Raw genomic sequence first — 25,975 nt, 5'->3', positions numbered from 1 at the left:
CTTTTTTCCGATTTGATCTTTTCCTCTTTATTTAGCAGTATACTTTTATATAATATAAATATACACAAGAACCATAAATACATTTTGATATAAAAAATGCTCCAATATAAAATGACAGTACCTCGTGTACAGGTGAAATATTAACGCTATATCTCGCGGTACACTAGAGGGAATGCAAGCGACCTAAAGCTATAGGGCGTCGATGTGACTTTCGTAGAAAAATAAATCCCCTCCTCCCCCCCAAAAAAATGGCTACGTTGCTCTCGGGAGCGCAGTGAGGAATTATTTCCTTTGCTCCTTTTGAGGCCAGGAGATGCATTTTAGGTGCCAATCTCCCACTTTGAGGAATGTCTCATATCATTGCCTGCTAAAGTACAACCTGTACTGGCTTCACAGCTGCATGAACCAAAAAGCTGCTAAGATCACTTTTTGCCTGAGCTTTGGAATATACACAGTGTACAAATCCTTTAGTAAAAGGCTCATTTGCAATCGGAAGGCATTTTTAAAAAGGGTGGAAAGCATTTCCTCGTATAAGACTAACTCACTTTTGTTTTGGTTAGCAACCAAGACTTGAAAAATAAAATGTGTGTGAAGTGTTGCACAGGGCACGTAGGCGGTAGTCGTCCTGAGATGGTGAAAAAGAAGGCATCTACTGTATAAAGGGTAAGGCGCTCATTAGGCGAATATGATATAACATAAGTCCATAAATAAATAATGACACAATGTAAACCGCAAACAAAACAGTTTTTGCTAGGTCCCTCTATTTAGAAGGTCTTTATTTTTGTCACTATTTGAGGAAATGTCCAATTTAGCCCTTTTCAAAAATGTCTTCTGCAAATAAGTTCTTTATAAGCTAAGGACTGAATGTAAACAAAATGTGCACGCCACAATGCACCATTTAGCTGGTGTGCGGACATATACGGGGTTCGGCGTGGGGCGGAAACACAAACACATACAATAATACAGACAACACAATAGAGATTCCCATCTAAGGCATCATCATCATCATCATCATCACTGAAATGCATCAATTGATAGCAAGAGTGTAGCTAAAAGACTAAACTGACCTCTGTCAGCGGTCACAATCCTTTGGTAAGGATGGACCCGCGTGTCATGCCGTCTCACTTTAGTAGCCATTGCACCTAGATTGTAACAGGTCCACAAGGTTAGAAACCATTCACGTTCAACATTCACATTATTCTTTGAACCGTTAGCATAACGCTGGGATAGTACAAGACAATACGACAAACCGGATAAACAGCACATATGCACGTCACATAGCTTCCATAGAAAAGAATACAGTAGAACAAAAAATAATACACGTATTTTGGGATCGCTTTCAAATATGCATAAGTTAAGTCGTTAAATTCCACAGTGCTCAGAGTTCTCGGATAGGGCGGCATAAAAAAAAAATAAAACAAGGGGGGGGGTAATGGCTGCCGGGCTGTCTGGGGAATATAATGCGATTTTGTTTTTGCCCCGTAGGGGTCCTGAGAGCGGATTTGGAGAAATTTGTCTCCTTATTTTTAGAGGTGGGGAAATCCAATCCAGCTCTGACAGGAATTGAATAGCGCAAGACGCCACCTGCCTCGTGCCGCATGCCTCGTATTCATTCCAACGTTGTCGTTTTATCGCAAACCAATCAACCCAAAGGAGTGAAGGACTCAAGTTTAAATATTTTTGGCCCAAAAACCAGGCTAAACTTTATATTCCCACCATTTTGATTTTGTTATATTATAAATTAGCATGTGCAGGGATTAAAACACATGCAAAAATGCATGTAAAGAAATTCAGTGTGGCAGGTCTTGGCAAAACATCTTTGCAGCCACCTACACGTGTCTGAAGCGCCAAATGGCCCACCATTTCCCTGCTGTCCAACAGCGGCGAGATAAAGTAGTGGCTGGCGTGCGGCAACGTGTGAGAAAGGCGGTGCGTGCGCCTTCCGCGACGGCCCCCCCGTGTTGTTGAAGGCACCGATCGATAGAGCGAGTAAATAAAATGCACTAAGTCGCTGTAACCCTGCGAGTCAAAGATGCTGCACATGAGTCCCGGAGGCAGGCGCAACATGCAAAGGTTAGCGCTCCACACATCATAAGTGTGTCAAATTAAAGCGAGGGGGTAAAAAAAAAAAAAAAAAAAGGCGTCTTTGATTTGTTTTTGTTGTTGTTGACATTTGCCGTCACTATTATTAAACGGCTACGCGTGACTTGTCTCTTTGGTCACGCGTGTCATACAAGGAGGGGCTTCGTAGCGGACCGGACTACCGGTACCGAACGGAGGGGAAGCTCAGGTGTTAGCACAAAGCTCAGGTTCACGGGGGGTGAAGCCGAAACAACAAAGGGAGGCCAAGGCGAAGAAGAAAATAAAGGATGACTGGAGGAATTTAATGAACATCCCCAGTGGGAGTGACAGAGGGACTATCTGCAGGCATCAAGGCCTACCAGCAGCACGGAAAAATCATTTCAGAAGCTGCAGAAATCCGAAGGGATCTCCTGCCAGACTGAATCTGCCTCCAGGCCAGTGCATGAAAGGGTTAGAGAGCGGGCTGTGTGTACGCGAGCTTGTTTCTGTCGGGCTGCCTCATTTCAGACTTTGCCAAGTCCGCCTGCGTAAACCGTGCCGTACCTGGAAGCGCGGAGCGAAACTTAACTGTAAAGTAACCTTCTCGTCAAGAGGCTAGTCAACCCCACCCCCCCCCTTCTCCCGTTTTGACCTTTCATCAAAATGTCCACATGAGCTACAACAGCTTCACCACCTTGGTTCCTCAGGTGGACACGACGTATTTACCTTTCAAAAAGTCTTGACCGTGGCTCACGGAGGACGTGTCCAGCACCCCGACAGCGGGGTAAAACAAGCCACCCTCCTGGCCGGGGAGGCTAAAGTGGGCCGTCGTGCCCGCCGCGCTCACGCTCCCCCAGGCCCGCTTACCTAGAACCCCGCTGTGCTCGATGGGGTACTCCAGCAGGGAGGTGGGCGCCAGGGCGTAGGGGTAATCGTAAGGTGTGGTGTAGATGAGCCCGCCGTCCGGCGTGGGCGGCACCAGCGTCGGGGTGCCATTGGACAGCATGGCGGCCATCTGAGGGGGCCGGATGAGGTTCATGAGGGGGGCCCCGGCCGGAGCCTGGGGCCGGAGAGCCTGGGGCGGCAACACCTGACCCGCGGGTGCCGCTATGAGCCGGGGTCCCTGAGCGGCGGCGGCCGCCGCTGCAAGAGAGAACGCAAAGGTGGCTGCCATAAGCGAAGAGAGCGAAGGACAGAAGAGGAAAGAAGACAAGAGAGGACAGACAAGAGGACAAGCCAAGTGGCGTCGACGGTTATCACAGATGAATAGTGAAGGGTGAAAATATAAAAAGAGGAAAAGAAGAGAGTTGGCAGGGAGAGAGAGAGAGGGAGGGGGGGGGCAAAAGGTCAAATTAGTCCATGCAATGATCATGGTGGTGGACCACAAAGCAAAATAAAATAACCCCTCACACCAAATGCAAAGCATACAGAATCACCTGGCCAGCAGCTCAAACATTTACAGAAAAACGCATGAGGAGTGACGTGAACATCACGCACACATACGCACACACACACATATACATACACACCCCCAAACTGTGATCATGATAATTACATACACATTTATTTTTAAAAGGACTTTCATAATAAATAGCGACTTGCAATTTCTCAACATAAATCAGCTTACAATTTTAGCATTTATTTCTGCAGCAAACATGGAGAAAATGCATATACCGTATTTTTTCAGACTATAAGGAGCACTTTCTCAAAAATCGACAGTGCGTCTTATAATCCAGTGCGCCTTATAGTCTAAAAAAACAACAACCGGTAATTAGCTTCACAAGTGACACAAGCTGAAAGCACATTTTGGGTTATTAGCATGGTTATTTGATTGACTGATGCATCTTGAGTGAGCGGATGCGTGAACGACATGGCCACATGCAGAGCTTGAGCAAAGTGAGCTCCAGCGGCGGGCGCGCTGCAAACTTAAGGAGCAAGTGAGACACCGAGCGATCACGGCTGGAGGAGAAAAGATGGATGGAGAAAAGACGGATGGAGTGGGGGAAAGGACAAAATGGAGGTCCTCCAGCTAATTGTGATGGAGTGGGTCAACAAATTATTTGGTCAGCTTGAGAGAGGTGTGCACAGAAGCCATCTGACTAAACACTGATTTCGTGGTTGCTAATTAATAAGTCGTCAAATGAGTAAACGGTCTTGTGTCGCACGCAGGTAAAAATGTGCGTCCTGCCGAATGTCCATTAGTGGTGTTATTGGTAGTTCACTTACGCGCTTTAATGTTGCTGTCTCGGTATGTGCCGTTGAGAATGGCCAACTCCATCAGCTGGACCTTCTTCAAATTGTCTTCGCCCTCCGCCTGTAGAAAAAAAGCACATTTGATTTAATAAAAAAATATATATATGGAATTAAATGAAGGAACCATACAGGTAAAGCAAAGGATTCACCATGGCAACCATTTCACAAAAATGTTCATGTGGGCGGTGTTTAAAAAAAAATAAAGCTGTGTTGATGTCAGCTATTCTCAAGAATAGTTCGGGAAACAGATGAAGACGAGCTTAATGTTGTAGTACGATTGCATATTCATAAAGCACATCAGAAGGATAATTAGCGCCATTTTCCTGCCTCCCGTGTGCGCGATAACCAGCCTGGCGAACGTCAATTAATTTTGGGATAAATAAACACAAAAGCGCCAACCATTTTCATTAAAATTAAGGGACCCAAATCATTCGCGCAAACTAATTAAGATAGCGCTCCTTCCTCCCCCGAACACCCCTCCTCCCAATTTCCTCCGTCAAGCCGGCGAGCACTCAACAACACTGTTGACTCACAACTCTCTGCCAGGTAGTACGTCTTCATTCGAACATGGGTCAGGGTAAATTGCCCGTCAAAATGAAGTCCGCGTCGGCGCTTAGCTGACCCCGGCTCGATGTATCGATCCGTTGCGACTTTGTGAACAAACACATCATTGTGGAAACTTTTTTTTTTTCTCAGCCGGACAAAAAGAACAAAAAGAGTGTACTCATGAGCATGTAAACACGTCACGCGTCGTCACGGTAACCGCTGATGTTAAAAGGAGAAGCACGAGACAAGCGGGCGGACTTCATTCTCGGACTTGCAAACACTTTGGCAACAGTCTGCTGCTCTATTGAGGCGCTGATAAGGAATAAAAAGAGGAGGAGGAGGGTGAAGAGCTAAGCCTTCCCCCGAGATTCCTCTCGAATGCGACAACAGTGAATGTACGCAAGGTTAAAGAGCAATAAAAGTGACAAGTTATTCTCTCTTGGCTAAATATAAGGCTGTGAGAAGTCACACTTTTGTGTTTAGTGGAGCAACACTTCCAATTAAAAAGACAAGGAAGTTCTCGATAGGGGCGACGCCTCGCTCGTTCCCCCGAGGGGGCTGCAACTGAAGACGTTCGGTTGGAAGATGAAGCCAAAGACGACGGGGTAGGAGCGCTAATGCTATTAGCGGCGACGCGGAGTATATCACTTGAATTGAATTACGATCGAACGTGTCACAAAGTTGAAGGTGTTGGTTTCGATGTGAATGGCAAAAGAAAAATGGCACCCGGGCAATTGATAATAATAATAATAATATATAATAATTAATTATAATAAAATATTTCCCTGCATTGCAAAAATAAATATAATATATGTTGGGTTGTGGTGAATCCAACGGTCATAAACTGGGGATCCCTTTATCGAGAGTTAATCACGCTAAGCAGGCATGTCCAATTGATGTTAGGCATGGTCATAGTGCTGACTAGGTTTGCCGTTATCAGCAACCCCCCCCCCTCCCCTTCGAGGGCCGACCGAGAGTTGCTGTCCGACATGCGTTGTTGACAATAATAACAACCACAGAGCAGTAATTGAACAAGCGTCAGGTCATCGGCTAACAAAGTAAAATCCTCAACCAAGAGCGGCGAGCACCACCAAAAATCATTAGCAATTACTTTTTGCAACCCTTGAAATGCGCATATTAATTAACAAGGCCAAACAACACCTGAAAGACTGCAAAGTAGACAGCGTTTAATTAAAATTCATTACCTTTGTACAAGAGTAAAGCACAAATTAAGGCGCCTGCTTTTATGTCTCTCTCGTGTTTTGGTGAGCTCAGCGGCAGGTTGCGGCTTGAATCGACGCACGGCGGGATTGGAATACTCGAACCGTTCGCGTTATAATGGATTTGCGGTGGGTTAAACAGGGACAATTTTTCTCCGCTTTGCCTAGGTGACTCTTGACACTGAAGACTATTTTTTCCTAGCGAAGCTACTTTGACCGCTGCAACAATTCGACTTTTTTTCCCCAGATGTCTTTTTAACGTTATTCCAGTGCTCAGTGAGTACACCTGCCAGCAGCGCAAGTGTTGGGAGTTTGCTCGAGATAGAAAAGATGACAGCTCGGCAATGTCTGCAGACGCGATGTGGGGCCCGGGATAATACCGAGCGGGGCGGTCGGGGAGCGGAGTCGGATCGTTTAAAATCATGTAGTGTTGCGAACGCTTTCCGACCGCAGAGGCCGCTTGGATCAATGTTTGATGAACGCCATCAGGGAGCACAGTTTAACACTTTAATCTTCCCACAATTAAGAGGCTCCTCTTCAACAGCTATAAAACATTCACGCCAAAAGGAGAGCTCCGTCTGTAACGATCCGCGAGCAGGGATCCCCCCCAGAGAGTAGCCGGAACTAGCGAGACTAGCCAGATTAGAAGAGGAAGTCATCCATTCGGATTCCTAACCTGCACACATGTATGGATGTACAACATTCACCCGTCTCTCTCCTGTCCATCAGCGATGGGAGGGGGGGAGTGGGGGGGATGCCACTCAATAAACCGGCTCTATCCACGAGAATCAGATTCAATCAATGAGGCCTATTTGTGCGATCAGCAGAGCGGTAAAAGCTATCAGGGAGGATAGCAAGACACGGGGAGGGAGAGGAAGAAGAGGAGCGGAGTGAAGGTAGACAGCAGTGTGATGAGATAAAGTAGGTTAGCCATGTCCCACTGCCTTCCTGACAACCTTGCAATGAGGTCACCACGTGCATGCTAAATTGTGAATGCTTCGAGACACCGGGAGCTTGAGTGAATGCGTAAAAACAAATTATTGTTGTGTTGCCGTGACAATGGTGTCTCACATGAGATGGCACCAGAAGCAACACTAAACTTTTTAATAATGACTTATTAAATTAAAGTATACAATTCACCTCCCCAAAAAATATTGGTGATAATTAGCGACCTTGAACGAACCCAGAGAAAAAATGTCCGACTTATCTGTAACAGCGCAACATACCTTTCCAAATAAAATAAAATTTGAAATCACAAAATGCAACAGATGGGTTATCTGTCTATTAAAAAAAAAAAAAAAAAAAGACACTCTAAAACACTCGAGAGCAAGGATGCAAGGAAGGGGTATTTCCTCAGCCGCTCTATTTGCCGACACAGCTCGGAGAAATTAAATAACGGGTCGGCAGGAGAAACCGTGAGAAAGTATAAATGATGGAGGAGACAATGCAGGAGGAGAGGGATGATACCCAGAGAGAGTACGAGACAACGCGGCGAAAACCAATTTGTCTCCTCCCCGGTGGGCCCACACCGGCGACGTCTCGCTTTCCATCACTGACCTCGCTGCCAGTCACTGCAAATGCGCACGCACTTGACCGCATGCACATAATCTTGGACCTGAGCAAGGACAGAGGTCAGCCTCTCCGAACCGGCGCAATTACCTCCGAGGTAAACACAGTATGCCTCCCGGGATAGATCGTGAGGTGGAATGTGGGAATGGACGGGGAGGGGCCACCCTACGGGGAGGGAGGAGTGGATGACTTCATGTGTCGCCGAAAGGGTGGAAGCGGTAGCGGCGGCAGCTGTTTTTACTCCCGTCGCGTATACACGCAGCCCTGTTAGCCATTTCGATTTGGTCGATTCCCAAACTAACATCTGGAGGAAAATGATTACTCCCAGCCAGCATAGTGCCAAGATGACTAATCAACAATTCCACACTCGACAGGAAAAGTGGCGCGCTAAAGGGGGGGGAGGAAGGAAGAAAATGAGCACTTGTAATGAGCTTCAAAACATTTCAACACCAAAGTAAACAAAACGACGAAGCTAATCAATTTGAGGCGACTGAAGCAAACTGTCTCGGGGTAGACACAAAAACTGGAAGTGTTTTTTTTTTTTTTCAGAAAACCAAAGTACAAAAAAATGAATGTCAACAAGGCTGTATTATGTAATCAAGGCCTCGGTTTATGATGGCCTCGATGGAGCCTGAATTTAAATTTGGCGAATTTATTACACTATTTATACTATTGAAAATATCCAACTTTTTTATGTCCTGTACATAGCTCAAATTCCTTTTCCCGATTTGAGTCAACCGATAGCGTCTGTTCCTCGCACTACAAATTGCCTCCATGTCTTCAAAACACAATTAACCAACAACCTACGTATTTCAGCCAACCCGCAAAACTCTTCATTGCGGTAAAACTAAACGTTTGACTATTAGCTCGCATTTAACCAATCACACCCACAGATGAATGGCTACAAGCAGCTGGGGGGATTACCGTCTTGTTCAAGGACATTTCAACACACAGATTAACAAACAACATGCGTTATCGTATGTAGCTAACATGTGTTCCCATCATGCTAAACATGACAAGATTCAGCGGGAGATCATGGCTGGAAGGCCGGCAGAATTATTCGTTTCCCAAATGTCGCGATCTCTGGCAAATCTCGGTCGTGACTCGATGCAAAGCTTCTCGATTTCCCTTTCGCACCTTTAGCTCACTGGCGCAGTCTGAGACAGCTCCGTTAGCCACGGGCTCCATTAGTCATGCTAAACCCGCCAACACCCTTGCTCATTAGCATAGACGCAAACTTGACTCAAGTCAGATTATTACAAACACTTTGCAGCTGCTCCTCCCCATTACAGTCAATCAAACGGCTTAGTGAAGTACAGTCGAAATTTCCGAGTTAGCGTTCGTGCTAACGCTTCATTTCCCGCTACATAACAAAGATTTTTTTCGCATAGCGCTATAAAGCACGAAATTCCGAGTGATGTTGTTTATTCTCAAAGCGGGCTGGCATTTCATGTAACATAACAGCATTAAGAGAGGATTAAAGTCCACATAAATAACCTTGAAAAAAATAGAGAGATTTACCAGCACGATTATTCCAGCTTGTGGAACTGCATCGGTTTTTGACATGATATAGCGGACTAAGTGCACGAAGGATGATGCGCTTGTAAACAGTGTGTTGTACAAGCCGAAAAGCAAGCAGCTGTCCCTTGTCTCTTGTTCCCGGTTGACCCCTTCCAGCCCTTCTGCCAAATTTGTACCCTCGTGAGCTCCCTGATTCTTTCCCTCCTCTCCATTCGCATTTATCCCCGATTCGACCGGGCTGCCAGACGGTGTATTGTTCTGTCACTCGCGATCCTTTAATGCCCTCCAATCGAGCGGCGAATATCTTGAGGGGATTTGGCTAGGGATGATTTGGCGGGGAGCTTTAAATACTGGCAGAGGATTTGCATCAGATTCCGAGATCCTGACTCAGAGATGATCACCGCAGCTTTAGCGAAGGACAGAAATGAAAAGTACCTCTGGCGAGAAGCGGGACTCTAATAGGGAACCTTGCTGGTCCTCTACTGTCAATTCCAGAAATTAAGTCTTGACTACGAATTTAAGTGGTGCCTTTGATTAAACACTTATCAAATAACGGGACAATTTTACATTTTTCTGAAGCCATCGTTGTTGAGGTTAACAAACATGGAGAAGAATGGGGTTTAGAAACTTAAGGAGCTAGCAGGATCTGAATTCTATCAGCAGACTTTCGGTCATCTGGTGCTAAGCTCCCCCGCAATCCCATTTCCTTGCGTGAACACTGGTAAACATGGTTACTGGGGATGCAGAGATCAAAGTACCCTTGCATGTGTGTGTTTACACATTTCAGATGTTGAAGCTCGGCCTTCCTAAAACAAGCTAGCCCGGAAGGACATCTGCTGCCGTGTCTTTCGTGATGCGTGGTTTTAATTGAGACGATGGAGCGATGAACAATGGAGCCACGGGCTTTTATTATGCACACTCAGCATTTTGGTGACTGTCTGTAAAAAGGATTAGGAGGACTTTCAAAGTGAAGCAGAGATTGGCCTAGAGCTCACAGGGTTTTCTCTCATGACCAAAGGAGGACCAAGCCAGATTAAAACACCCAAGTCTTGTTACCAGCTTCCTCAAACTGACTATTGCATTGGGCCACTTGAGGAGCCATCTGAAGGACAACCAGGTGGATTAAGAACTTTAGTTTTATTTTTTTTTTAAAAAACAATGATGGAAGGCACCTTTGTGGTTGGGGGCTAAGACTGAGTGTGTGAAGAGAAATTGACAGGACAGTGCTGCCGGCGAAGGTAATTTAGGCACTGGTGCTAAGGACTTGTGTACATAGACCACGTGTTCACTTGAGGGAATGGTAGCAGGCTTGAAAATTTGAGTGAACGAAATGGAAAAAGCAGCACGACTAATTCCCAGGCAGACATGATGGGAAAGATCAATTTGCTACCCGATGAAAGTTGAAGGGAAAACAAAGAGCGAGATGTACATACGAGAAAGCAGAGAGGCTAAAAGTACTCCAATTTCGTGGACGGGGTTATCTCCGCAGGGGTGCTGGTTCTTAAGGGCGGGAGCCACCTGTCTGCCTCTCAGGAGGCTATTAAAATTCGATACAAGCGGGGATGGGCAGATGGAGAGTGTGGTGGGAGGAAATAGCAGGAAGATTCCTTCAGCCAAGACCAGATCAAGTCCCTCCTGTTGGATGTGGGTTGGCAACGACGGTATTGGCGTACATGCAACTTATCCAAACATGTTTATAGTTAGTATTTGTTACCTTTATTAAAGGCTGGCTAAGTACTAGTAGTTATTGGATTACTGGCAAACTAATATTGTGGAAGCTGCAGTTGAAGGTCCTCAGACTGCTCGAAGATTAAAAGTTTAGGAGAAAAAAATATGCAGTGTGAGAAGAGAAGCTGAATAAAAACTTATTGTGACACAGGGATGAGATCGTGGTCTCTTTCTCAGTTTTATTACACGGTGGTTAACTTAAGGCTTTAAAACAGTGACAGCTTGAGCCTGGAACAAATTCTCACATTTCCTAAGGGAACATTTGTTGTGAGCGACAACCACTTGGAGCTTCCATTTCTGGCCAATCTTGTGGTGTTTAACACTTCGCTCTATTGCTCGCCTCGTACATACGTACGACCTCAAATATGAAAGCTGGATAAATGAGCGACGTCGTGCCGGGAAAACGATTACACACATGGTGACTACGCCTTGGTGAGCACTGAAGGAGGAACACTGCATCTTGCGGAGAGGTCGAGCAGGCGAATTAAAAGCGTGATTAACACGTGTGCGTACACACACGTGTAGCGTGCTGCAACGTAATGTAATGCGCCAGGTTCGTTTCTATCGAGGGAGGTGCAAATCACCTTAGGTTAATATGATCTGGCGCAACTCTTTTATTAGCCCGATGAAGGTAATAGTAGTCTGGAGGGAAGTACGATGCCAAGTAGGCAGAAACGACCAACCCACAATGACTCAAGTTCTTTGTATTCATTAAAGAGGGATATTAAAAGGGAACGGAATATGTTCTATATTACTGTAATGAAAAACGGGAAACACAAAAAGTTGCCGGTGTAGGTAAGCCTCCTTGGCAAGGCTAAACCAGAGGATCATTTTGAACATGAATTGTTTACATTCGGGCAGCATGGTGGATTAGCGGTTAGCACTTCTGGCTCAGTGCAAATAGGCTCCGCCTCCACCATGACCATAGTGGAGATAAGTACTATAGAAATGGATTGGGGGGGGGGGGTGTTAACTGTTGGTTAAAAGTTAGCTGTACGAAGTTCATTTTAAGACACCAGAATGCACAAGCCCGTCAGCCATCTTTGATTTGATTGATAAGGTTAGCTATGCTTTGCTATTTGATTTGATTCATTCCATTTGAAGAAACGTACCAGCAAATGTGTGTATATAAATATATAGCCTAGCCTAACTTTCTTTAAATTGCATCCTGTGGTGCGGGAAAACCTTTTCCGAGGATTTCCCATCATCATTTATCATCGGGGAAGCCTAGCTGTTGACGGGAGATCAATTACACCGTAGTGTACGAAATAGCATCTTCAAATTGAGGTGGGGATAAGCAAAAGCTTGAATGTTTTTTCGCCTCCTTCTTATGGATGATGCACAAATATCATACATGAGGTATATTGAGAGTAAATAAAGGAAAATGACAGTGATGGCTTGGACCTAAGAAAGTAAACCTCATTAACTGGAGAGCTACACATGGATGGATACGGCCAAATGGTGTTCCCTACTCATTTGTCATACACGGCTGACAGAGGAGGAGGAGGAGAAGAAGATTTGAAAGCGAATAAAGACAAAACACGTGATTAGCGACGAGGAATATTCAGTGCGGACTTCATTCACCCCGCATTATTTACTTCCCGACACCGTGTCTGCGATGCGAGGAATTCTGTAAAAAGTACGACTGAAGCAAACGCACTTTTATGCCATAAACCGAGACGATCCCGTGAATTGAAACATGTGAAATTCTAAATGAGGCTTATTTATCTTCACGGCGTAACAATTTAATCTGTCAGGGAGCAAAATGTGCCGCGCTGTGAAATTGTCTCCAGGGCAACATGTTTATATTTACATTTGGGGATTTATTCTCTGTTCCTTTACAAAGCGAATGATATGCTTTATTTGTCGTGTCGACATTAGACGTGAACATAATGCAAGTGCCCAATGGGGCACAATTATTATTTCCATAGATTATCAAAAATACCCCTTTATTTTAAATTTCCTGAAAAATAATACATTTAGAGATGCAATGACGATTTTAGTGAGCTACTCGCAACACAATTAAGAGGAAAGTAACAGATATTCAAGTTCTAATATTCTTTCAGCTTGTGAAGTCTGAACATGATTAAAGTCTGAAAATGAAAACTCCACACAGGAAGGCCAGAGGGGAATCGGCAAAATCACAACTGTGAGTGCACTGGCTCACCATTTTGCCTCGAGCTACCATTACATCAAATTTAGGGGTAAGGTAGTGCCTCACTCTAGACTTGGACTGTTGTTTTATACAAGCGTGTGAGAGGAGGTTACCCAAAGTGCAGTGTGCCTCAACGAAAGACTCAAGTGTTGAGCTCGGCAATTTTGTCTAGTGTGTGTGTTTACGTGTGTGTGCGCATGTATGTGGATGCAGGTTGAGGGTGTAGCACAGGCAGGATCAACAGAGGAAATCCACACTTGAAAGAGAAGCCCTATCAAGCTCTCCCGGGCATCTCCCGACTGCCCTCCTCTGTCTCTCTCATCTCGCAGACGTTATCTTGACTCCAGGTTTACGCGGGGAGGGACGTTCTAAAGTTCACGGGACCGAGGACGCTAAAGACCACGACCGGGGGAACGGGTGAGGAAGCACTAACATCAAACAACAGAATTTTATTTTATACCTGAAGCTATCACAGGTGTTTGGATTCAGATTTTCTACTGATCATCCTGTCGATTAAAAATAAAATGGATAAATAAATGAAATAAATAAACAAATGGTGGGCTTTATTGAACGTGCTAACAATGTTAATACGATACTAGCAAATGGTGGGCTTTATTGAACGTGCTAACAACGATACATAACCTTACGTAACCGATCGTAGGCGTACTGTCAGCGCAAATATTACACTATTTTTCTTGTGAAGTGATGCCAAACAGACTTTTTTTTTTTTTTAAAACACACTTCCCTCCTGGCTGATCAGTTTACATTGGGAGTTTAAAAAATGACAACTCCAATGGCTAATGTCCCTTCTTTCCTCCCTGGGTGCAATCTTAACACCTCTTTAAAGGGTACACAAGGATTGACATTTCTTTGAGATTCTATCTTAATTTATGGCTGAAGTAGCAAGTTTTCTACAAAGGGGAAACAGGAGGCTAATGTAATTTTTGTTGTTCCCTAAAGCTTGTTCACTGAAAGGGAATAAAAGCACGACCTCATTTTGTTTCCTGTGTGATTTTTCCTAAAGGGGAATTTTTACAGCGCCAGATGTGAGGAAGATGCCCTTCATTAGTACAATACCCATGCACCAAAAGCCGTGATTCAATTCAGTTCGGCGGAAAAAGCGCCGTTGCTGCCAGCCAGCAGTGCGGACCACCCATCCACCCACTCGTGATGCGTGTCAACTGACACGACAAAAATGTGCTAACCCCCCCGGGGGAGTTCTAGCGGATATAAAACACACCGAGCGAACATACAGGGGGCATAGAAACACTTTTTCTAGTTTAATAAAAGAACGATTGACATTTAGTCCCAGCGTGTCGTCATGTGAATTAAAAGTAAATCATATTACTTTAATATGGATCCATCTGATGGGTTTATTATTTGGTGAAAGCTAGAATGACTCAGAGTGGTCAACTGTCATCATCGAGGATGGCTTCATGCGGACTCACAAACACGTACACATTTGATAGTGTGCGCGCACAACAATGTTCAACTGTGTCAACATCTTGTGTGTGCATACACGCTGAGGAAACAAAACAAGTGCCTAAAGAAATAACTGGCGGCCGGGATGCAGACAAGCAGTCCTGACAAGAAAAAGCACATGAGGTGATTTCCAGGCTGGCGGGGCGATGGGAAGGCGATAAAAAACAACATTACGGACAGCAAGAGCCAACGCCACGGCAGCAGAGAACAATAGTCGTGGCAGGCCCTCGTATTTTTTTTTTTAGGCTTCTAGAAAATCCACATTTCTTAACTGGATAGGTCACATCCTGGCACGCCCCCAACTTCCCGAGACCAGCAAGTCTCTCTGTGGCACCACCTGATGCGAAATCTGGGCCTTCAGCTGCCCCGTCCACCTGGTCACGGCAGTCGACATGGAAAACACTCGCCGCTCGCCAGAATGGCGGCGGCGGCTAACGGGGGAAGCGGAGATGGAATGTGGCAGTCACAGTGGGCGACTGCCGCGAGCGTTTTTTTTTTTCCCTTTCTCAGTACTCGGCCAAGCTGTTCATGTGATCTATGTAGGCTTGCGGACGGGATGCTAACAGTGAGCGGTGTGCCATATGTACTTGTGTTCTTCAGACCAAGATGGCCTGCATCACCTTGTTGCTGATCTTTATTGAACTTAACAGAAAAAAACAACAACCAGAAGTGTACTTACAGCTGGTACGAGGAGCTTCTTCACCTCCTCCAAAGCTCTCTTCATTTTGATCTCGGCTCTGGTCTGAGTGTCTTCCACGGCGATCAGAACATGAAGGTCCTCGTTGAGGTGCTCCCAGTTTGGCTTTCCTTTGTTCTGCTCCTCCTGGAGAAAGAAGATAGACGCGTGAGCGAATGTGACAGCGTGGGCGCGGCGCCGCCGCCAAACGCATCAGAGGACGACGTGGTCCTTGTGAAGAGAGGCGGGATGACAGGAGGGCTCTTATAGTCAGCCATTAAGGGCTTGCTTTGAAGCGACATCCTTCTTTAGTGGAACACACACTTAACAGAGGGCGTGGGGGTGTGTGCCCCGTAGCAATTAACACCAAAAGGGGGTGAGATTTGATAGACAGGTGGAACTACGAGAAAATAATTAATTGTGCGTCATAATTGTTTGATGCAGAGCAAAGTCAATTTAGAAACAAGACACAAGTGTTATTTGGCGGCTTTGTAAAATTCATACACGGTCTAGAATAGCCGCGTCTCGCCCACTCGACCTGAAATTGGGGCAATTATCGCCCCGATCAATCCAAAGCGGCCTTGTCGATCACGGCCGTTTTTCACTTTTGTGTTCCCCACAATGCACCGTGGCGAGGGTGGCGTCCCGCGGCGGACCTGACGTGATATCAATGGAGTCGCGGAACGCCAAGGAGAAGCACTCGGAGACGAGTGCCACCCACCCGCTTTCTACTCCGCAGAGAGCTGTTGCCATGGCGCTGCTCTTTACCACGCACATACAGAAAAGTTCAATATTCCACTCTCGTTTTCCCTTTTTCCACATGGGGGTGGGACTTGCACGCAGGCCATTATTCCACCATGGCTGTTTGCTTGTGGACCATTAGGGGACCCAGACTGAAAGGAAACTTGGCGTATTCAAGATGGGACACGAGCAGGGCGGTTCAACTTCAAATACTACTGCCACTCCAAAAATCTTGAGTGTAATTATCAAAAAAGGTGAGGTCTAAGTGTGCTTTCTGACAAAACGTGACATACGAGATTGGTCGGTTCAAGGGGGAAGTTTGGAATCACTGCGGAGACCCTTTGCACCAGGTGGCGACCTCCATGTTCGAGTCTTGCGACGCTATTTCAAGTGAAGGTTAGTCCGACAATGGATTGATCCTGCGACGGACGCAACGGTTTGACGGTATTTTTGTTTTGAGTCAAATGGCTGCTCTAAATAGAGGCTAAAGGTCAACAGTATAAACAGCTGCAGTAGAGAGCTGAAGGGTACGTGGAAGGACAACCAGCCAGGCAGCGACATTCAGAAAGGAAAATATTTTTAACCAAGACTGCGCTTCGCAAAAAAAGTCACAGGTACCACAAAATGAGGAAAATATGGACACTTCACGAGAGTTATTTTCCCGTACTTCTATTTCTGATGGAATGATTAACCGGAACTTATTAGTCTACCTGACTCCCCCTCAGGGCAGGTTCTTAAGGACATGGCTAGCAACAACAAACTAGGAAGACTACAAGAGTGTGGCGATGATAGCGACACAAGTGTCCTCTGCGGAATTGGCGTGCGACGCGTTCTGTCTGAACAAATGCGTGGCTAGGAAAAAGGTTGCGAGAGGCTTTTATCAGTGTTAAGTGCAATCCGGGGACGGGTTTTTATCCTTTAATAACTTCTGTCTCCTCCTATTTAACTTGACTCCCCCCGAATGCTTTGCTGGTTTATCATCGACGCCGTATTTGACCCTTCACCTCAAAATTGTGTAAACATTCTGCACACAAAAAAAAGGATGGAATCCAAAGCACCTATGAAATGTGAACGAAATACATCTTCAGACAAGAGCATTTAATTTGTCTTTGTACTTGGCAGGCAAGGCAGATGGTGTGTGGGGGTTGAGCTAAAAGGCTGGCTTAAGACAAATGGGCCAAGAGACTAACTTAACCAAGGGGTAATATTTCAATACTTGTTTGTTTGAGGAATAAAGTGAAGACAGTCCAATCCCATTAAGCGACTTTCATCCACGTGAAAAAAAAAATCGCAGCATACGGACCGGTACGCATAACGGCATTTCGCCCTTCACCTTCCTCTCGATTTTCTAGCCGAGCTGCTTTTCCATCTCTTGCCATTGTTCTCCACTGGCCCGTGATTCACTCAGCCTCCCTTTCTCTCGCACTCCAACACGGCCATGCAGGCTTCAGTGAACCCGCCCGCCAGCCAGCCGCCGTCAGCCGGCGCGGCCCAGGAGCAACCAGCTGAATTATTGAGAGCATAAAAATGCTGCCGCTAATGGATCCTGAATAAACACGCTGGCTAAAGTTGCTGCCGTAGCTTCCTGGGCTGCCACGGGGTATGAGGCGAACAATACGGGAGGGTTGAAGATGCGATGGAGAAGGTTACCAAAGGGGCCGTGGTTTCACCCCGGACTGAGCTGTAATTACGTAACACCTCCAAAGACTCTGAACCCCTCCCCCTAAAAAAAACTGACCCGGCAGAATTTTTAAAACATTCTGAAGACAAGGGTCAAAACAGTCAAGACAGATCTCAGTTTTACCCTTTTACAGTTCCCGCTTCTCCAAATATAAAAAAAAAAGACGACACCGAAGGGCAAGGAGAAATTTGTGTAATTAGATAAGACGGGCGATCCAGGAATGCGATGCGCACTGGGAATTGTGGACGCGCCAGAACATGTTCACTCCTCTCAAACTACTTGTGGATCTAATTGTGACGAGAGAGCCGAGTGCCCTTATTGTCTCCTCTTCTAATGAACACACTCCGAGGGAAATGAGCGCAGAGAGCAAAATTAAAATAAGAATGGGAGGTTGCCATAAAAATAAAAGAACACGAGAACGAGAAGAAAAAAAAAACGCTTGCCGGGAGCTTCTAAGATTATGACTCAGCCTAAAATGTGCTCGTCTGCTAGCGTGAATTGTTTGTGAAGCGAATCGCCGTGGACTTTGTGTGCGCAGATAAGTTGTATTCCCACAATGAAAAGGGATCAAATACATTTCCGTATGTAAATGGAATACAATAAAGCATCCCCGACTGACAGCTCCAAACTAAAGAAAGAAAAGATGGAGGAGAAGTCAAGAATAGACTCGTCATAGAAGGGTATTTACTAATCCCGGAGGAAAGATTTTTCATCACAAATACGTGCGGCCTTCTTTCTAATAAATGGAGGCTGAGGCCATTCAATTCTGGGAGAAGAGGAAAATGTGTCGCTACATCGTTTTTCAGAACAAGTCTGAATGGCTTAGGTCAACTTGCTTTTTTTCGACTTGAGTCACAAATGAAATGTGGCTATGAAATGAATTTTAGAAGCCCATAACCCGATTGCAGAATAATGGGGTAGAAGTAAAAAAATAAATAAAAAAAACAGGGATTATGTCCAGCCTTGGGATGTCGGCACATAAACACACGTGGCATTAGCCCTTTATGCCTCCAACTTCGGCTCGGTGGCTCCCAAAATAGAGGCCGCCCCTGGCCTTGGCCGTCTGCCCGCTTTTCCGCCTTACTACTGCCGCCTCCTTTACTTTCCACTGCCTTTTGCAAACAGATCACATGTCAGCATCCAGCCATCAGGCATCCGGGTGCCGCCGCGTCGAGTTTCCGCGTGGCGACCAGGATGCTATCGTGCGAGGAACTTTAAAAACGTCTTACCGCAAGGAATCTTGACCTCAAACGACCGCCCGTGCAAAGCATGCGAGATCAAAATGTTTTTTTCTGTCATTTTTCCAATGCGCCGAGGGAGCGCGCCATGAAAAAATAATGCGGGGTAAAATACACCGGAATGCGCTTACCTTCTTTTTGTCTCTCATGGAGCTCTTGCCTCGCACCATGATTTTACATCCCGTTTCTGCTTCCAACTGTTTGGCCGTGAGTCCCCGCGGGCCAAGGATTCTACCCACAAAGTTATACTGCAAAAGAGAAAGGAAAAAAGGTGTTAAAATATGTCAATTACCAAAAGCGACAACGAATAACACTGACTCGGCTTGCGAAAGTGACCAAATCGAGAAATCAGGTGGGCCGTGAATGTTTGTGACCTGAGATCTTAACAAATCTGATGTCATTTACAGTCCATAGCTAAGAAGCAAAATGGCCGCCCCCATGATTGGATTAACACGTTTGCTGGAAAATTGTTCGAGGTGTAAAAGAGGCTTTTGATTACGTCGGGATTGTAACGAGTTCGGAGGTTAGATGAGGTTGTGTGCAAAATAAAATGTCTTCTCAAGCGCTCCTTTTGTTTTTTTTGAATTGCTGTGTGAGTTTGTACTAAAAGGAAAAGGGATAAACGGAGGTAATCCTCTCCACTTGGAACTGCCTTCCAATGGGATAAAGGGAAAATGTGTTGAAATAATCCAACGGGGTTCTGGTCCAAAATTAAAACAGAAAGAAAGGAAGCGTACGCGGCCATGCGTGAAGATAAGATTAAAACGACGAGATGCGGCGTGCGCACGTTCAAATGTTGCCTTTAGTGCACAATGGAGGAGAGCGACTTTGCCACGACAGGGACGCCGCCGTTCGTCTCTGGAGCTACGGCGATGAGCCTTGACACGGACGCATTGAATTCATAAAAGGCAAGTCACACGCGCTTACTCACTCTGCTGCTCCGCAAAGTACGAGAGGGCCGTGAAAGGAGTCACGTTTAATTACACGGGGATTACACATTTGAAGAGACATGTAAACAAACACGGACGGGGGACGGTCAGGAACTCCCGGCTGCCATTTTGAACACGTCTAGCTGGAGAGGCGCGCCCCGCGGTTGCACGGGACATAGAATACTTTACTTTAATCGTCTGGGAGACGAGTGCAATGGGCTACTTATGAGCATAACCGCCTGCTGAAGAATGCGTGCGGCCATGCGGTCGACACTCCGCAGCACCCCCTCCTTGGAAGACATGCTGGCACAAAACAAGACTGCCTCAAACTACCTCAATGACTTAATATTTTATGTTGAAATGGGCAGAAATGACTTTTTAATGGTTAGACAATTGCTTACTGGCCTTTTGCTTCTTGTGTGAAGACTGCACCACTTGGTTTAAAAAACAAAATGGCACCCGGCTTGTCTTGTTTGTTCTGTACTGGACGTGTGTTCTGGTAGACCGTTCTGGTGGCCCCGGAGATATAAAAATAAAAACACGGACTTGGTAGATTAACACGAAATAAAACCTAACTTCACTCTAAACGCCTTGTCTAAGAGGTTTGGGTAAAGAGAGAAACGACGTGTTGCTAAAGAAGCTAACTGCTAAAAACACCCGATTCTAAAACATGTCGGCATTGGTTTACTGAGATCGTTCGAACTTTTATTGTCAACAATTTAGGAGCCTTTTGAAAAGTTCGAAGCGGCCGTGTTCCGAAGGACGCTTCTGGTGGCGATTTGATATACTTGTTAAAACATTTTTATTGGTTGTTTAGCGACTTAGCTTTCAAGCAGCAGAACGGAAAGAATCCATTAAAGACTAAAATTCCCTTGTAGGATGTCGACAGTGACGTTAAATTGACGTACAAAGCATGAATAAATTAACTACTTATTTAAATCACAGAGCACCACATGGACATACGACATGTTTAGAGGCCCATAAACTGAAAACGGTTGGATGGATTCAAAGCCCAAAATAACACGGAAAGAGCAATTCAATATTTTATAACGCCGGCTTCTCTTTTCCCTTCCCAGCGACACTCGCCGCTCTCCGAGGACACGGATATGTTGATGACAATTGTACTTGACAGAGAGCCCGTCGTTCTCATTAACATATTCATGACGGAGAAGAGCCGGGACAAATAAAGAGTGAAAAGGTTAAGGAGTGGATGACACGCAAGTGCAAAGGTAAAAGACGCTAATATCTTTGTTTGGTCGCTAGCAACTGAGGGGGAGAACGAACGAACAAAAAAACCGTTCCAATTCTGCATTCTTTTGGTTTGACCAGTCGGGTGTGGGCCGGTGTTTTTATGGAAACACATACTTGAAATATGAAACCGACCAGACAGAGGGGGAAAAAAAAAACTATCCCTCAACTTGTGGTATCTGTCACCATATTTTAGAACACAGAATAAAACTCGATGCTTCATCTATCTATGATAAGTCTCAAGCAAAAAACAAAAATTGAGTCATCAGAAAGGCATCGAACCTGCCAGGAATTCTACTCCCCTGCCGCCAGTAGGAATATGACGGTTCCAGCGTCCTCTATTACACATTCCAACTCCTCTTGTTGCCTTACTATCATATTTAAAACGACAAAAACAATTTTGCTCTCGCCACAAACTCTTTCATACTCTACACGTGGCAGACAATACTTGAATTCACCGAGTCTTCTCACTTGTGCCTTTTCATGACTTCAAAGTTTCGACCATTTTCCAAAACATACAAACAGAAAAAGCTCCTTGCTGTGCGCCTACAAACCGTGTGTGTGTATGTGAGACAAACACACACACAAAGCCCCCTTCAGGACAAGGGCTTACAATGACATTAAAGGGAGGTTTTTTTTTGGGAGCCCCAGTTATCGCTACACCACAGGCGGGTTATGTTGTGTGCATATCTACGCTCGTGCCTGTGTGTGTTTGTACGTGAAACCGCAATGTGGCCTGAACTCTTGCAGACACCCAGAGCTGATTGTCACGGGTGTGTGTGTGTATGTGTGTGTGATGAAACAATAGCAGTTGCGCCCACTATGTCCAGAGAAGCAGGACAATTGTTGCGTTTGTTTGTGGCAGTGTGCAGACAGGAAATGAGATCAGGACGAGTGAGTGCTCTCTGGGTGTGTGTGTGTGTGGGGGGCTTAACGGGCTGTGCAGGGAATACCAATGACATATTAGATCGTCTCGTGGGTTTATGGAAATGAGTAGCGCTTCATCAATGTGTCAGAGCGAGGTAGAATTGACACTTATTGGAGACAATGCTTCCTTGATTTCGATTATCTGAATTATGCGATACGTGATGATATTTCGGCCATTTTTAATTGATCGAAAGAATCGAAAGAACGAACATATGGCTCCGATTATATTTTCCTTCCTGTTCTATTCATAGCTTGCAGCAACTGAGAAACAATACCCAAAGTCGTCAGGGGTCACTTGCAACACAGAAGCTCACACGCCACCTGCTGGCTGGCTGCCTGCCCGCCTCCGGTCGCACATTCATCTTTCCGAAGCCACAATGCACAGCTACTGGCACGTTTCCGACAGGACGGAATGCAAAATGGAGATGAAGGGTGGACAAAACTGCGGCGGTGTGAGCTACATGAAAGGTCTGAGGGCTCGAGTGATGGAGGAAGGTAAATTTTGTTTTGATTCCAACGGTGACATTTTTTTTTTTTTTTGCCTGAAAGCCCCCGTAGACTTCAAAGCTCTCTTTTTAGCACATCCAGCATTTAACACCTAATCCGTGGCCTCCTTTGATAATTCTGTTAGGATTTATTGTGGGGTTGCAGGCATAGGGGAAAAAGGTAGAGGGGGGAAATGGGAAAGCGTTCAAGATTGACATCAGCTCAGGTTTTGGAGCAAAGAAGCGAGAAGAGTTCACCACTTGCCAAACTTTGACATTAAAGTAAGAGTGGGGAAAAGTAAGTAAGTAAGTGAGCCATATCTATATGAGCTCACTTTTTCTTTTAACAGTGCGTATTCACTTTGTTTCACAATTCCGTTTCAATTCTAATTTCAAACTATTTCTGAGTGTTAAAACAAATCAAGATGTCCTTGGTGGAGTTTGACACCTGTGGCTTCTCTTACATGACCGTCAACTCCCCCACCAAAGAATTCTGCAGGCGCAGAGGTGAGATGTTAGGCAGCGCATTTGGAAGCCGGGTAATGACTTAAGGTGGGTCAGAAGGATATGAGCTGTCAGCACGATAAGAGATGACACCCTCCCCCCTCCCCATGGGAACGAGCTTAATGACTTTCCCTTTGCTGGGATGTGACCGATTAATTTCGCAGCGGCGACGCAATAAGGTGCAGGACGTCCGGTCTTCATAATCCAACCTCTGATGTTTTCCCCCCACAGTAGTTGTGAAGTTTTGATGACTTTCCATAATCTTCCAGATACACACACTTCACTTAAATGCACCTCCATTTATTTTGGGTGGATATTTTAGTCCTCCGACTTATTCGCATCAAAAGATCAATTTTAACTGAGTTAAGTGTACTCAGCAATTTACTGCCCTAGACTGATACATTACCATTAAGATAATCGCTGGAAATATAACCGAGAAAGAGTCAAAGCAATCGAGTCTGTCCCTAAACGTTTTGAACCCAAGGCGACTTTCCGTCAATCCAACTGGATGTCCACTGAACGGCTAATACGTCCAACAAAGGGGATAAACGGGCGCCATATTTAAAGACGCCCATCCTATCAGATGCCTGAAGGTCAGCTTAAATGACGTTGCCATCTGTCATTTGGCTTGCCCGTGTGTACGCCGGCGTGCGCTGGGAAGAGAAGCGCCACGGCGGCGCCAGATAGCATTTAATTGAAGGTGGACGCAATCAGATAGCCTGTGACTGAGCTGTCAGTCAAGATACGGTCGCCACGGTGACGCTCAAAGCAGCTCTGTGCACCGCTGGCTAACTGCTTGCCTTTTAAGTAGAGAGAGACGCATGACTGGACACAAACGGGCAGACTCAGACTAGTGAATTATGTAAAATTAAATGACAAATTTGCCAAGTGTTGTACAGTAAATAAACTAAGAACGTCCAAATTTAGTTTTCCCCCTAAAAGGAAATAAGTAAATAATAATAAAATCATACAAAAATAATCGATGCACTTGTAAAACCTGCTCATACTTTTAAGATGTCTACCAGACAAATAATAGAGAGGAATGCGGAAGGTGTACCTCAGGGATGGTTTATAGGTACCCTATAAATGTGTGCTGTGTAACGAGCGTATTTATTTGGGCATTGTAAATGAGTGTACTTCCAACGCGGCAATGGAAGCGAGGACACGTGCAAGCGATGGAAAAAACAACGATAAAGCTTTTGTGTCAGGTGAGTGAGAGAGAAAATGGCGTCACCATTCTCCAGTTTGTTCCCCCAACGGGCCTTTAAGGATGAAGGGAAATCTGGTGAAGCATTTGGAAATTTGAGAGGTGGAAAATGTTCCCTGGTTCAGGCCCCAATCATCATTACTGTTTCCTTAAGTGCTGGCCAGATGGCGATAAGCATTTTTTTGTAGTTCCTCCACCATCTCTGGCCTTTCAATTTTCACCCTGACTCACACCAAAAAAAGTGATTGCTCAGATACTGCACATGTGGAATCTCAAGGTATATCCTCTAAGAATAGAGCCCCATGATTCCATCAAGACCCACCGCTGATTTCCCTCGGTCCCAATCACCGCACCTAATTATAACGCCGCTATCGGGCGCTTCTCGGGGATGTGACGAACGCACGTGTGCAAACTAAAATAACAGTGACAAAGCATCACGGCTGATAGCTTTGCCGTTCCTGCTGCGTGATCTGTCCTTTTGAATGCGTGCCTGCTGAGGTCAGGTCATTACTGAATCATCTCAGCCACCAGGGGAGGGGGGACTAATTAATTTAGTAGCTTTCCTGGCAGCTTGTAAACATAACGCTAACTTACCGGCGCTGCTCGGTCAAACAAGGACCCGAAGCATTTAATAGACAGAATATGAGATGTCGGTACTTACGTCTGGGTACTCTTTGACAGGCACAAACAGTTTTTCCTGCAGGTAGACCATGGGTCCCATAGGCTCAGGTAGCTCCAGGGGGTGTCTGTCCACAAGGCCATTGACTGTATCGCTGTACATGTGTTTGCGCACTCTGTTGATCTCTAGAAGAGAAAAAAAAAACATAGAATGGTCAGTCAAATGGATCACTCGTATTGATTCTTTTGGGTTTTTCGGTGTTAAGATAAAACTTGATGAAGGAAACTAAAGACGAACAGTTTGACAGAATAATAACCAAAGTTGGCCTTATTCAGAACAGTTGCTGTAAATAATGGAGACAAGCATGCTGCCTAAAAGGCAATGCAGTCAAATAGTAATCGGCAGGGGTGGGGTCGGGGGGTCAGTGTATGTGGGGAGGTCATGGGGGGGGGGGGGATCAATGTCTGCAGCCATTACTAAGTGACACACATTTTGGTCACACGTGCTTGCTTGTTGTGCCATCATTTAAGCTAGGGGTCTTCAGCTAGTTTTGTTCAAGGGGCCATCATTATAAGCAAGAAGCAACTCAGGGCGGACTATAATTTTGCATCTGTATGTCTATTTTAGGAATCCTAGCTATATTATTTCTAAAAATGTTTTTGCCATTTCATGGACCACCTGCAATACCGCCACGGACCACTAGTGGGCCGCGAACCACCGGTTGACAACCCCGGATTGAAACCATTGGGAGCCGAACCATGCGGGATGTATGGAGGGATCATGCACGGATTTGAATTATCACGCGGAATGACATCAGGGCAGTTGAGAGAGAGCTCTAAATTAAAACACTTGCAAGGGAACTTGACACTTGGCTATATTAACATTTTGAAAAGGACCTCCAAGTCTTAACCTTGGATTGGAGCTCATTTGGAAGGTGGGTCAGATCTATATACAGTCATTCCAAACGCAAGGGGACACATTTCAAATATTTATGGATACAGTCACATAGCTAAATAATCCCCCAAACAACTAGCGGAATTACGTTAACGAGGGGAATTCCCATTTCAGACCATGTGATCGATGGGCTGACGTGAACATCTGGCCTGCAGTTTTAGGGGACCACACCTTAGGGACGTATCAGTTTTATGCCTCCGACCCTCCCATATGAAGTCATCGCAGATTCCT

The 25,975-nt window shown here is 45.4% G+C and overlaps 1 protein-coding gene across 6 annotated transcripts in view; it reads right to left on the bottom strand.

The window, feature by feature from the left end:
* The window catches only part of qkia (QKI, KH domain containing, RNA binding a), a 47,389-nt gene that overhangs the window by 6,497 nt on the left and 14,917 nt on the right, over positions 1-25,975 (bottom strand). The window contains exons 2-7 of one of the 6 annotated variants that reach the window (XM_049741359.1): positions 24,833-24,975; positions 19,003-19,119; positions 15,215-15,358; positions 4,288-4,375; positions 2,788-3,228; positions 1,068-1,142 (exon numbers count right to left, since the gene is read on the bottom strand). In XM_049741359.1, coding sequence (XP_049597316.1) covers positions 1,068-1,142; positions 2,788-3,228; positions 4,288-4,375; positions 15,215-15,358; positions 19,003-19,119; positions 24,833-24,975 — 1,008 coding nt within the window. Of the gene's footprint in view, position 1; positions 1,143-2,787; positions 3,229-4,287; positions 4,376-15,214; positions 15,359-19,002; positions 19,120-24,832; positions 24,976-25,975 lie in introns of those variants that run through there. The other 5 variants (XM_049741362.1, XM_049741358.1, XM_049741357.1 and 2 more) reach the window with 5 other exon arrangements.

This window comes from Syngnathus scovelli, chromosome 14 (genome assembly GCF_024217435.2).
Source record: "Syngnathus scovelli strain Florida chromosome 14, RoL_Ssco_1.2, whole genome shotgun sequence".
Lineage (NCBI taxonomy): Eukaryota > Metazoa > Chordata > Actinopteri > Syngnathiformes > Syngnathidae > Syngnathus > Syngnathus scovelli.
The sequence above is the reverse complement of the archived record's forward strand: the minus strand, read 5'-3'. Positions and strand labels throughout refer to the sequence as shown.